At 38.9% G+C, this 14,518-nt stretch overlaps 1 protein-coding gene across 1 annotated transcript; it reads left to right on the top strand.

The window, feature by feature from the left end:
• Positions 1-57: 57 nt before the first annotated feature.
• On the top strand, positions 58-13,904 carry LOC132399218 (small ribosomal subunit protein uS8). Its single transcript, XM_059979380.1, has 5 exons — positions 58-174; positions 3,067-3,204; positions 4,978-5,057; positions 6,434-6,519; positions 13,770-13,904. Exons 1-5 carry the CDS (start codon positions 126-128, stop codon positions 13,861-13,863), a joined length of 447 nt encoding a protein of 148 aa, XP_059835363.1. The 5' UTR covers positions 58-125; the 3' UTR covers positions 13,864-13,904.
• The last annotated feature ends 614 nt before the right edge of the window (positions 13,905-14,518 follow it).

The following is a 14,518-nucleotide window of genomic DNA, read 5'->3' as shown; positions in this document are numbered from 1 at the left end:
ACCAGGGACGGTTAATAGAAGAAGATAGACTGGGAATGTCGATGCAGGGGTTGATTACTCAGCCTGGATGGTGGTTTGGGTCACGTGGGGCGCGGGGACCGAGCGAAGGCCGGAAATGTCCCATAATGCACCGCGCGCTCCCCTTCCTCCTCTTTCCGCCATATTTACGAACCGGTAAGATGCCTGAAGTAGCGGGCTGTTTGCAATCCGTTTTATATCGGCCTGATTTTAAGGCATCGAGTTTCACTTTTTTAACTGAGATCAAATAGGTGAAGCAGAGCTTAATTCTGTAGGATCATTAGCCTGAGGTATGCACGCCTTCGGTGTTAATTTGTGCTGGACTTTTGCACCCCCCCCCCCCCGTGTCTGGAAATGTTCTCATGCGGTTAATTGGGAAAAGGGGCAGCGCCTGGGAATCGGCAAAGAGAAGTGTCTAGAGTCACGGCTGTAGCGAGTGAAGGGGCAGGGGGGGAATTGGGTTTTGCGGTGATGGAATGACGTGGTGGTGGAGGGGGGTGGGGGAGAGGAGGGGTGACGCCCGGGCCCTAGCCCGGTGGCGGCGTTGGATCTCATTGGTATCTTTTTGGGAGTTGCAAGGACATATTGGCTGCAGTTGGTGTCCCTCGTACACCTTGATTCTTATCCACTTCCCGGTCAGCATTGCCCGCCCTGATTCTGCGCGCCACCGTTGGTTTTATGTACTGAGAATGTCTGCCCCAGAGGCACCACTTTGATGCGTTTGGTGTAGTTGATTTAGTCCACGTTTGTCAAAGGTCCTCCTGTAAAATTGGTCTCAAACTTTACATTTTATGAGATCTGGGGCAAATTGCACCCGAGCTTCACTTGGTAACAGGAAGGAGGTGATGGAGGGTCATTTTTGAGTGAAAAATAACGCCCGCGATGTGGGCCTTTGCTGTTTGTTTATGTTTGGATTTGAATGTGTATGAGGTGAGGATGTTAATTTGCAGATGTTTGAGTAGGTTGTCTTGGACTAGAGCAGGGGTGGGCAAACTTTTTGACTTGTGGGGCACAAAAGGTTCTAAAATTTGACAGGGGGGCTGGACCAGGAGCAGATGGACGGAGTGTTTTGGTAATACACCTCATAAGAGCAAATAAAATATGGGATATGTAGAAAACATGTGCTTTAATTTCAATTGAAAATGAACAAATGCATTACAACAAAATATCTGTATTTGAAGTCCCATAGTATTTAGCTATTTATTGAAATGACTTTTAAAACACTGAAAATTAAATGAATAAAATACAGCTTTTTTTAATAGTAACAGTTATTATTTTAAAGCACTGAAAATTCTGTTATCCTTCAAGATATCATCATCACTCTCCTCCTGACTCTCTTTATTTCAAAAACGGTAGGAGATGCAGGTCTACTTGTCCTGCTCCTTCTTATTCAATTGTCCCCTGTGCCAAAACTCAAAAACGACCAGCACAAAGACAGAACAATGACAGCGCGCCAGTATGCGGAGCACGTTATTTGATCTGGAGCGCATTTTTTATTTTGAGAACGTACGTGCACCTGCGCACTACCCATGTCCATCACTTAACAGAAATGACATGTAACATGTAAGGCTTATTGAAAAAAATATTTTCAAATGCATTTTTTACATAACACAACGAAGAAACTTATTTTTAATTTCAGTGGGAACAGTGTTGTTGGTCTCCCTTTTTAGCCAGCACATCAAAGTCTGGATTTAGTTTTGTTGTGGCGATTCTCAGGATGGATCTGAGGTGTTGGTCAGTTAACTTGGATCTGTGGCTGGCTTTGTTGATGTTCATGACACTGAATGCCTGTTCACACAAATAGGTCGAGCCTAACAAAGAGTAAAGCGCAAATGTGGAGTAATACGCTGCACCTCAACAAAGGTCAATGTATATAGAGTGCATCATCTATTGGGAAAATGCCAGAATTGCGGGGAAAAAACGTTAACAAGGTTTATTAATATTTCATTAAGTTCTGCGGGCCGGATTAAAAAGCTTAACGGGCCGTAGTTTGCCCATGCCTGGACTAGAGGAAGGTTTTGATCAGGTGGTAAGATGGGCTGAGCAATGACAAGCGGAATTGAATTTCTAATGTGTGCAAAGTAATGCACTGCGTGTCCTAAATTCTTCCACCCCCTTGAATGGTCTGGTTTGGGAATATAGAGACTGGAGAACAAGCAAATCAAATTCTAAAGGTTGCAGTACAGATGTTCTGGTGAATAGTGCATGTAGGGTAATTGCTTTAATTACTTGTAGCACTGAATATGAAACAGCTGTTTTCAAGTATTGTCCTCAAATCTTTAATGTTCTCCCTTCTCATCTTACACTTGTACCCTCTTGTTTTTGACTGCTCTGCTGGGGGAGGGAGGGGGAGTAGGTATTCTGGTTGGCTGTCATCCATGCCCCTCATAATTTTGTAAACTTCTGTAAACTCACCCCTTAACCTCCTATATTTTAGTGAGATTAAACCCAGTCTTTATAACTATACTCCTCCATTTCAAGCTCCATCCTATTAAAACTCTTTGGCACTTTCTTTATTGCTACTAAATCCCTCCTGTTGTGTGGTAACCAGAATCATGCACATATTACTCAAAGTAATACAGGGGGTTCACCAGGATAGGGTCTGGGAATTTGTATTTTGATTGAGACTGGGTCGGCTGGGCCTGATTTTTTTAGGTGTGAAGGATGTATACAAAGTTGAGATGTGTAGATGAAGTAAATAATATAAAAGGTTTATTAACAGCAGAGATACGTAAATTTAGAAGACATAAGACAAGGGTAAGGGAAGAGTTTAGAGTTGAGATGAGGAAAATACCTTTTTCACTGAGGGTGATTGCTATCTGAAATGATTGCTCGAGAAATATTGGAAGTAGATTCTCTTGTTACATTTAATTGACTGGGCAAGAACTGGAATCATAATTTTTGATGGCTATGAACTAAATGCTGCTAAATTGGATTAGTAGAAGTGGGTGATATTGATGGTCAGCTTGCATCTGGTGGACTAGTGGATCAGTCTGTGCTCAGTGCCTCTGCTCATACAGATCATTGTTGTGTTTTTTCCTCTTCCAGGCATTATGGTGCGCATGAACGTTCTTGCCGATGCCCTTACAAGCATCAACAATGCAGAGAAACGTGGAAAACGCCAGGTTCTCATCCGCCCATGCTCCAAAGTGATTGTGAGGTTCCTGACTGTAATGATGAAGCACGGTGAGGATTACTTTTGACTATCGTATTAAAAATTTTAAGTTTGCCTTTTCATGTAAGTTTCTGATGAAAGAAAAGCTGAGCTGCTCACAAGATATCAGATTGGTTTGGTCTCCTTCGAAAAGGTTTAGCATTGTTTTACTCATGGCAAACAATTTTGGAAATCTGAAACCAAAACTAAATGTTAGAAGTACATAGCAAGTTGAGCACCATCTGTGGAGAGAAATGATATTCACATTAGTAGCCTTTCCTATGCTGTCAAGGACGAGCAGCGTTATGCATGTCCAACTATCAATACCTCAGCTGCCCTTCCCAATTGCAATCATCTTGGTTTGGAAATATCTTGTTAGTCCTTTATCACCCAGTCTGAATCTTGGAATTTGTAACCATATAGCCCCATGGCAGTACTGGGTGCCTGGAATGTGCTGTCAGGGATTGTGGTGAAGGGAAATATAATAGCGCTCAAGAGGTTCTTTGATAGGGTGGTACAGTAACGTAGTAGTTAGTGTAATGCTTTGCAATGCCAGCAGTAGTAGGTCGAAGTGTTCAGTTCTCCCTGTGATTGTACAGGTTTCTTCTGGGTGCTCTGGTTTCCTTGTATTCCAGACATGTGGGTTTAGGGTTAGTAATCGGCATGCTGTGTTGGTGCCGATAGCATGGTGAGGCTTTGGACTCTAGTTGTTGGCGCAAAATGATGCATTTCATTGTTAAGAGTGTACATGAGACAAATAAAATAATGAATGCAGAGGATGGAGGGATATGAACATTGAGTAGCGGTAGTGGTTACTGCATGGTGCGCAACATCATGGGCCAAAGGGCCTGTTCCTGTGCTGTACTGTCTATGTTCTGTCTAACCATTCCTCTAAACATGCACCTTTTCTGGGTATAATTTAGCAAACATTCTGTCCTGAGCAGCTTCCAATTCATTAACATTTCCATTGAGGAACCGAGTACCATGTACAGTACTCCAGATCTCTCAGATGCTATGTAACTGGGACAGCTTGTTAATGTAAAGGGTGGTGCCTATTTGCAGTCTGCTGCCATGAACTATGTTGCACATTAACAATGTTTAAAAGCTATGTAGATGGGTAGGCAGGTGTAGATGGCTTTGAGGCTAAATGCAGGCTCACGCACTTGGTAACACAGTTGGCATGGATGATTTGGCCAAAGGGCCTGTTATCGTGTTGTATGACTATTACAGCAGTTTTAGGAAGGGGTAAGCAGACCTCTGGTATTTAGCAAAGCAGTTATCTAGCTTGCATTGTTTGTGCCTTGCAGGTTAAATTTGGCATTCTGAATTGAGAGAGCTTGTAAGAGTCAACTCAATGGCACAACTAGGAGAGCTTGATGTCTCTGTGTCAGTGATACACATTTAATCCTGACCTTTCTTAGAGTTTGCATAATCCTTCTGAAAGTGTATTTTCTATCCAAAAATATGCAGATTGTCAGGTTAAATTGCCACTGTTGTGAAGGTCAGTGGTTGGAATGGGGTATGTGGGGCAAGGAAGTATTGGTGTCATTCATTGTGGACTCACTTGCTAGGTTAAAGAGTTTTGTTTCTTACCTCTGACTTCTGCACCTGAGACACAAACAGTTTTCTCTTCGTGGGTATTGCCTGAGCCAAGGATTTCTAGGACGTTTTTGTTTATTGCAATCTATTTAATTGTTTTCTGATCCAAACCATCAAAATTAAGATCTGTTGCTATGGGGATTCATATGAAACATTTATAAATCAACAAGTGACTATTCTAATCTCTTATGACTTCATGTTGGCAGGCTACATTGGAGAATTTGAAATTATCGACGATCACAGGGGTGGAAAAATTGTTGTTAATCTCACAGGGAGACTGAACAAGGTAAAAATCGGATTTGTATGATAATAGGCTTCTATGAACAGTACAATTTTTTGATCTTACAGATCACTAGGTTCTTTAAAATGTTTCTTCAGGTTTTATTTTTTTGCAATGTCATAGTTTTAAAACATTTTTAGCATTCTCATTTTCATAGGAGTGAATGCTCTTGCCATCTGAGTGTCAGTTATTTCATTGTTATTGTTGCAAATATGTTATCACTGTTTTCACTGGTGTTGGTCTTTGAAGTACAGTCGGCCCTTCTTATCCGCGAGGGATTGGTTACGGGACCCCTCACGGATACCAAAATTTGTGGATGCTCAAGTCCCTGATTCAACCTGTATCTGCAATGGACCTTAGGACCCAGTGGAACCCCAGACCTTAATTAACCTGTCTCTGTGCGGTGGACATTAGGACCCAAGTGGCAGAGCTCTGAATCAACGGTGTTTCTGTTCACGAAAATAATCACGATCATGATTGAAAATAAAGTGGAAATAATCAAGTGATTGGAAAGAGGTGAAACGCCATCAGTCATCGGAAAAGTGTTAGGCTACGTTGGTCAGTGATCGGAACAACTTCAAAGGATAAAGTGAGAAAGGCTGTTCCCTGATGAAAGCTACAATTATTACTAAGCAATGCAGTGGTTTAATTATTGGGTTTTTGACCCTCCACATCAACTCGGCATGGTGGAGAGCGCACTTGGAAGTGGTCTGTCACTGGATTGAACTCGGGAAATTCCCGAGTCCGGCGCTGAAACATACGTTCTTAAGTGTTTTATATGCATAGAAAAGTAAAATATGTACTATATATGAAGGCAAACGTTTGATTAACTGCCGCTAAATAATACAGGATGTACCTGTTCCGACTTACTTAGTAAGAGAACTTCGATTTTATTTTTATCCCGATCCACGATAACCCATGAACATCCTCCCGTATACTTTAAATCATCTCTAGATTATTTATAATACCTAATATAATATAAATGCAATGTAAAATAGTTATTATACTGCATTGTTTAGGGAATAATGATGAAAAAAGGTCTGTACATGAACAATGAGTGTTTGAGAGCACTTCCCGGTTTTCTCGATTCGTGGTTGGATGAATTCATGGATAAGGAGGGCCGACTGAATATATGTTGTATGTAGAATTCGTGCATTTATTTTATAAACAATGTATTTTTTCACTGTCATTAGTTTGCAAGTTTACCTGATCAATGTTTTGGCAAGAGCTGCATGGTTTTCAGAGTCAGGTTTATTATCACTGACAAGTTGTGAAATTTGTTGTTTTGTGGAACTTTGTGTCCGTGTGTTAACTGTTTTGTGTAGGTCAGTGAATAATACCTAATAGATTATGCATATCCTGATTTATTTTGTTTCAAATAGTGTGGTGTCATCAGCCCCAGATTTGATGTTCAAGTAAAGGAGCTGGAAAGGTGGCAGAATAGTCTTTTGCCTTCCCGTCAGTTTGGGTAAGAGCTTATATACTCTTGGGTATCTGCCTGGATGTTTATAATCATATTCAATGTGACTGACTTGTGCTTTATGACTTGGTGCTTTTTACATGTGTCATTGAGCTGAACAACTAATTTTGCTTACAGTGCCTTGAAAAAGTATTCAGCCCCTACAACTTTTCACATTTTCTAAATGTAAAATATACTGAAGTAGGGTTTTTTAAGCTAATCTGCAAAACATTGTGTATCGTGTTGAATCAGAAGAAAAATTCCAAAACCTGTCAACAATTTACTAAAAATTGAAAACCAAAATTGTGAAGCTGAAAAAGTATCCTCTTTATAGTTATTGTGCAAACTTTCTTCAGGTGTATTATTACTATTATCTTACCAATTCACTGAATTTGTTGATGTAAAAAATTGGAGAATAACCTGTTTTTGATGAATTCATAAGAATATGAATGTAAGGTACAACAGAATACTAGATTTTTAACAAACCAAACTAAAATGAAGACAAGTCAAAGAAATGATGAATAGAGAAGCAGAAATCTGCGGAGGGGTACAAGGACAGCTCAAAGGTACTGAACATGCCTGAAGAGCTCTATGTGGTCCATCTGAAAAATGAAATCACAGCCTCGGGCAGGCCAACTTTCTAAACTTAATTGCAAGAGAGGCTACTTTGATACCAGCTGACTGAACTGCAGAAGTCAGTGGCTGCATCTGGAGATCATGCTTCCACAGTCTAAGGCTTTGCACAAAAAGGGTATTAATGGAAGAATGGCAGTAAGAAGCCCTGGCTTTAAAATAAGCATATGCTTGCCTGTAAAGACTGGGAAGAGTCAGAAGATACTGTAGTGATGTGGAAGAAGGTCTTGTCAGATGAGACTAAAGAGGACTTCAACACTTAACAGTATGTGTGTCATAAGTCTTAATATTGTGCATCAGCCAAGTAACACAATCCCTCCTGTAGAATGTGGTTAGAGTTAGCAGCATCCTGTGGGGATGCTTTTCAGCTGCAGGGACTGGAACTCTGGTCAGGATTGATGGGAAGATGAATGCTGCTAAATACAGCAGATCCTGGATAAAACCCTCCAGCCTCTGCAAGAAAGCTTAAGCTAGGGAGGAAGCTTCAGCAGGAGAATGACCTAAAGCAAATTTCAAATAAAGAAAATTGATGTCCTTGAGTGGCCCCGTCAGTCCTGACCTTAACCAGATCAAATGTTTCTGGCAAGACCTCAAGATATTTATCCACTGTCACTCCCTGACCAACCTGGCACAGCTTGAGCAATTTTACAAGGCGGAATGGGCAAATCTTGCTCCATCACATTGTGCAAAGCTAATAAGAGACTTACCCAAAAAGTCTACTGGCTGTAATAGCTTTAAGAGGTGGTTCAACTAAGTACTGAGCAGATGGGGTGAGGGGAAGTGAATACTTTTGAACTGCTGACATTTCAGTTTTTGAATTTTTTTAGTTTATCATGTTTTATAATTTTCCCTATTTTTGGGTTCTACAGTGGAGGGGGGGCATGTGACTCTCAAATAAAAATTCTCAGTTGATTAAAAGCTCTGATTGTAATACATATGTGAACAAAGGGTTGAGAGCTGAATATTTTTACAAGGCACTGTATCTTGCATCCTGCCATCAGTAGTTTGCCCTTATTGGACTTTCTTATTGCTTTCAAGAACAATCTTGGACTCTCAGGTTTTGGTACCCAGTTTTAGTATCTCTATCTCTGTTTTCTAATAGTGCCTCAGAAGCATTTTGGTATCTGTTTTCTTTTTAAGGGGCAGCTTTGTATTAATGTTCACTGTCCAACTTTTTGGCTGCTTTGTAGAATACGGTGATTGTTATATCACAGGGCAAAATGTAGAAATGGTTCTACTGTGCTCTTGAATAATGAAGTGAACAGGAACACCTGGAGTTATTGAGAACTGTCAACCTGCGACCTAGCTGTATAGATCTCATTATAGAATATAGCCTGAAATGAAGGCAGAATTAATGCAGTTCATTGTCTCGGTGAGGAATGGAACACTGTAAATGTCACACAACTCTTCAAGAAGGGAGCCAGTAACTACTTCAGTTACGAGACTTGCACTGTTTAGTGAAGAACTTGACCCTTGATACAGCATTTTAAGCATAGTAGAATGAAATACATCATTCCATTAATTTACTTTTAAAGAGTATTTGCAACGTATAACTAGTATATTGGAAGTATTTGGGGTAGTTCGGCCTTGTTGATTATTTCAAGCACTTTGTTTATTCAGATTTGGGGACTACAACTGCATTCGTCTGTATTTAGAATACTTGTGTCTTTTTTGTAAAAATTAATCTTGGTTGATCAAATTTGGGAATAGATTGCCATGCTACTGCTAAATGGAAGATGAAAATCCAAACCTGGGTCATCGTTGAGAATGGCATCTTAAGTCACTAGCTCCTCTGGAAAAACGCGTATTAAGCCCCGTTAACCCATCAAATATAATATTTTTCGAAAAATATTTGAACTGAAAAGGGGCAAGAATGGGGAGAAGAAATGGATATTAAAAAAGTGACACAGCGGAGCCTGCGTCTGAGAGGAGTGCAGTGAGCGGCTCTCCTACCCGACTGCGTGTCAGCGAGGCGGCCGCCGGGCCTCGTTCAGACGAAGTGGCGAATATCTTCGAAATCCTGAAAGAGATAATGGAGGTCCAGAAAGATATAAAGCAGCAGCTCCGTTATTTTAAATCTGAGCTCGCCAGCGTTAATCAAAAAATAGTGGCAGAGACTCGAATTGAAAATTCAAAATGGGGAATGGATACTGAGCAAGACAATAAAAATAATACATCACCAAGAAGGTAAACTGCTTGACCTGGAGGGAAGGTCACAGTGGAAAGATATCAGAATCTACAATTTTCCCGAAGGAGCGGAGGGCTCATCTATGACGGAGTTTGTCGAAAAATTACTGCGGGACACGCTGGATCTTCCCTTGCCTATGGAGCTGGAAATTGAAAGAGCCCACCGTGCGTTCGTTCCAAAATCTAACCAGGATAGAAAGCTACACTCAATAATTAAATTCCTTCGATACGGCACCAAGGCGCAGATTCTACAAAGGGCCTGGGGTAAGAAGAGAGTGTTTTACGACGATAAATTAATATATTTCGACCAAGATTACCCCCCCCTCCCCCGGTGGTCCTGCAGAAAAGCAAAGAGTACTCTGAAGTAAAGCGAGTACTAAAGCAAAACAAGATTACATTTCAAACTCCGTACCTTGCTAAACTTCGAGTGTTTTATGACAAAGGGACACTGTTGTACCGGACGGTGGAAGAGGTGACTACAGACATGAAGGCCAGAGGGTTGCCCATTAGCGTCACCAAAATGAGGGAAAGCCAGTCTCAGGAATTATCCCGCTCTGCTTAAGAAATAGTGCGAGAATCGAGAAGGTAGAAGACGGGAGGAGGCCAAGAGAAATATATCAGGAAGAGACCGGGAGTTTACAAAGGCAGTCCTCATCCCCTTCAGAAGAGCCATAAGGTTTGGCCAACTTTAAAAATGTTGAGAAGCTAAACAGAAGCAAAAGTACATGGTGATATACCTATCTCGAGAAATACTTATTATAATGTGGATTTTATATTACTTAGTTGTTATTCTTTATTTGCTCACTTACTCCTTTTTCCCCACCAAAATGAGAATATATATATGTGTATGTAATGTGTATATGTATATTTGTACATGTGTATGTAATGTGTGTATGTATGTATATATGAGGAGTACACAGGGAAATCTTTTCTGTGTAATGGATTTGTTCACTGACTTTTATGAATACTGCATTGGGGGCCCTCAACTCACAAGTGGGAGGGGTTATCCCCCACAGCTAGACATTTCCTCTAGCTCAACGCAGGGTCAGAGACCTCAGCCACACGTTCGTTGCCATTTTTGTTGTTATTTGCGTTTCTTGGTTCTTTCTTGTTCAGTGAGTAGATCGATTAAGTTTTATTCTAATTTCAATGGTACATTGACAGATAAATACAGATGGCTAAGGACAAGGTAAAATTCATTTCTTTTAATGTCAATGGGCTATTAAATCCAATCAAACGTAAGAGAATTTTATCCGATTTGGAACAATTTGATTCATACTGGGAAAAATGGTTTAACTACATAATGCTTCATAGGCCTGATTTTATTCTCACAAATCAATGAATCTGTTGTTTTAAAAAAAAGATCACTCCCTACTTGTACATAGTTCTTTCCTTTTGCTTGTTTTCTCTTTCCACTGTTTTCTATAAGTGTATACCCCAGATAAATACTTTGTGGAGATTTTGTGATATATATGATTATATGATATATATGTCTGAAATACATCTTATGGAAATGTTTGATGAATTTCAATAAAAAAATAAATTACAAAAAAAAAGAAAATCTAAACCTGGAATTGCCTAACTCAAATTATTGTAAGTCAGTTTGATGGACACAGGAAGTGTATGTTAACAAAACTTGTTAAGTTTGCGATAGTAACATTTTAATTTAAACTGGGAACTTGGGTCACAAAGCTGCGGTTTATCACAGTATCAACAATTTTTTTTCTAATACAGTATTATCATGAAGGAAATTATATCCATTGATTTTTCCTGTTCCTTCCTCTATATCCTAACCATTGTCCAGACACCTGTGGGATATGTTACAGGTCTAAGAATGTGCTAATTTGCTAGTTTGAATGAGGTCTTGGCATTAGCCTTCTCCACACTAATGTGCAAATAGCAATGCAAAAAATCTTATTACAGTAGATTCTGGATAATTGGGACAGACTGAGACCAGTGTGTACATTTTGACCCAATTAAACAGTTGTCCCAATTAGCTGAAGTTTCATGGAAGTAGTTAAGGTATAAAACATACACACTAATTTTAACTGAGTAACAAATCTATTTAAATTGAGAACAAATTAGAATGCTACCAATACACTACAGTTAAATAGAATTGTATTGTTTCCAAATGGTTATCAATGGAGGATTTGTACATTGTCATTTTCTTTTGACTGAAAATGTACAAAATCAGTGCAGACACTTAGTGCAGATAATGGGCTGCCTTCATACAATGCTATTAATGATGGCATCCTCTAATTTCATTGTAAAATTCGAGATGATTGTTAATACCTTCAAATTCCTAACTTGATAAAGTAGTGAAATAATTTCAATTTCACTCTTCTGAATGCTTGAAACCACAGTGAACAAAACAGTTCTGATTTGTCTTGCTGCTTATTTGTCACCAACTATCAGTGACAGAAGTCTCTATTCTGAACAGACAATTGACACTATTTAAAATTTTTGCTCTAACTGCAGCATAGTGTATAACAGCCCCACAATTGCACATTATTGACATTAGTTAGAAACTGTTCACCAACAGTCTCCTGTCACAAAATATACTAAGGGATTCACAGCTATTTTATTGATTAATTTTTGTCCATTAAAAGTTGTACCAACTTTTAAAAGTGGTTGTCCAATTAACCAGAATCCTTTCAACTTCTGGATGAGGAAGGGAACAAACTTCTACAAGACTTGTTACAATAATGTAGATTGCATGTGGAGATATAAAGGATTGCACAATTCATCAGATGATGTACTGTATCTTGGCATTTTGGGTTTTCTGTTTTTCAGGCTTTTTGAACTGCTGTGTTTAGGCCAATATGCTAGTTTTGAATTTGGTCTGTGTGCAAATGGTAGGGCTGCTCATTGTGTAGAGAACTGTGTAACGTTCCTGCAGATTTCACTATTTTAATAGCCAACTTTATTCCTTTTCTTAATTGCATTGCATGACATGCACAGTTTTTGATCATGAGTATTTGAGAAATTTTTCAGTGATGTATGATTTGTTTCAGCTGGCTTCTCTCCCCTCCTGTTATAACCTCTGTGTCCATTTGTTCCGTTTTTAGAAAACCCTGACTCTTCTAGCTGCACTTTTTTGTCTTCTGTAATAAGTATGTTTTGAAATTTCCTGCTGTACCATGTCAGATATGGTTTGGATTGGGCACCTGTATCTACAGTTGGTTTATTCCTGTATGGTTTTTTACAAATCTTCTAAATATTTGGACTCACTGAATCGAAAGCATCAAGGATCAAAATTTCTGTACACACAAGCAAAATTTAATTTTCCCAATAAGCAAGGGTTAGAATTAAATAAATTAATAATTCGTCATTCCAGCTTGTAGAGCAAGTTAAAACACTTGAGACTAGTTATCTGAGAATGGGAGTAGAGTAGTGGTAGTAGGTTCGTGGTCGGGGTATTTTAAATGTGTAGGAAAACTATTTCAATTATATGGGGATAAATGTAGGAAATGACTGCATGATTCTAAATGTGCTTACAAACTGGTCTAGGTGGATATGTACATAATTGTTGGATGTGGCAGGACATGCTTGAGGTTTAAGAATACCCTCAGAATTCTGGGAGGTATAAATAAAAAGCATGCAAGAATAAGAACTATTGGTTGAGGTTCTGAAAAATTTCACCAGGATCATTCCAGAGATGAGCGAAATTTAGTAGATTGTAATAGTTGAATTGTTACTGGAACACAAGATAAGGGAGAGATCTGAGATTTGAAACTATGGAGCCAAACCCGGATTCATGGATCAGAGAACATTGTGCAAATGTCAGTTAGGAGGCTTTGATTATTTTATGATATAGGTGATGATTAGGATCTGGACTAATACTGCAGGCTAGCATAGTGGAGAGTAATTGTAGAGATTAAAAGAATGATGAGTATTTGGGGAAAATTGCAATGTTCGGGATTTGGATAAACTGGATTGCTTTTGCTCAGAGCTGGCATATAATTGAAGTGCTAAATATTAACTGCCTCTGTTGAAAACATTGAGACTCTTGAAAAATCAATTGTAGGTACAAGTTGGAACCAGAAAAGTAGTGTAAGGCAGTTAAGAGACAAGGTTTCTATGCTTATGTAATGCCTCAGCTTTTTTGAGTCTCTGAATTGTGAAATTCCCTTTTTTTAGAAATATAACTGTTATTTGGAGTTGAAGTTGCTCTTTTAGTCACTGACATCTTTTTTGTCTATTTAAGAGAAGGATTCATGGCTAATTTTTCAATAAAAATGCGAAACATCTAGCCTTCAGTGAGCAAAGATTAAAATGCTGATTCCACTATCTTGACCATTATTGCATAGAATCTTATGTACAAACTCTGACAAGTCTTAACATTCTTTATTTCCAAGGATGTTTTCTATTGCATTATGAAATGTCAATTGAAGCCTGAAGTTTGTCATCAGGAAATAAAAGCTTTTTTTAAATTATAGGTACCTCGTTCTCACGACCTCAGCTGGCATCATGGACCATGAAGAGGCCAAACGAAAACACACAGGAGGAAAAATCTTGGGATTCTTTTTCTAAAATGTGAGACCAGCCTGCAATAAAATTTTTAAACAAGTGAATTTCTCTTGTGCAGATTTTGTGTATAAATTTGAACATATTGTTGTGACTTTGATTGCCTGTTTTACCAAATCTGAAGTTGAGTGAATTTCATCTGTTTTGGGCTTATATTCAGTTTCTTCTGTTGTCAGGCTTACATTCCATTGTCGACAATAGTGATCAACTTGCTTCTCGAAGACCAATAATCTTGTGAATAAATGAGCCCCAAATTTACACAAATTCTACCATGAAGTGCTCCGATTCTAACTTGAGCCCCCCCCCCTTTCCAAACACTCCACTGTGAGCATTCCTTCAAAAGATTCAGCCTCTGACATAGATTTCTTAAAAACTTAATTACTATCTAAGTAGGGAATATCTGCCACAGCTATCTAGGACTTGAGATAATTGTGGGTGAGGGCTTTTGTAATCTCTATCACTTAAGCACACTAGAACCATTACTACATTTTGCCATGTGATATAACAATCACCCTACTCTACAAAGCAGCCAAAAAGTTGGATAGTAAACATTACAAAGCTGCCTCTTAAAAAGAAAACAGATACCAAAATGCTTCTGAGGCACAAGAAGAAAACAGATAGATATACTAAAGGACTTGATAAGGTCTTAAATGAATACGTA

This window comes from Hypanus sabinus, chromosome 9 (genome assembly GCF_030144855.1).
Source record: "Hypanus sabinus isolate sHypSab1 chromosome 9, sHypSab1.hap1, whole genome shotgun sequence".
In the NCBI taxonomy this organism is placed as follows: Eukaryota; Metazoa; Chordata; class Chondrichthyes; order Myliobatiformes; family Dasyatidae; genus Hypanus; species Hypanus sabinus.
This window is presented reverse-complemented; position numbering and strand designations above follow the sequence as displayed.

What these genes read in the sequence shown, in the direction of transcription:
- LOC132399218 (XM_059979380.1), top strand. Translation starts at nt 126, where the DNA reads ATGCACCGCGCGCTCCCCTTCCTCCTCTTTCCGCCATATTTACGAACC. An exon ending in TCACAGGGAGACTGAACAAG is followed by an intron (nt 5,058 to 6,433) that starts GTAAAAATCGGA and finishes TGTTTCAAATAG; the next exon opens with TGTGGTGTCATCAGCCCCAG. An exon ending in TTGCCTTCCCGTCAGTTTGG is followed by an intron (nt 6,520 to 13,769) that starts GTAAGAGCTTAT and finishes TTTAAATTATAG; the next exon opens with GTACCTCGTTCTCACGACCT.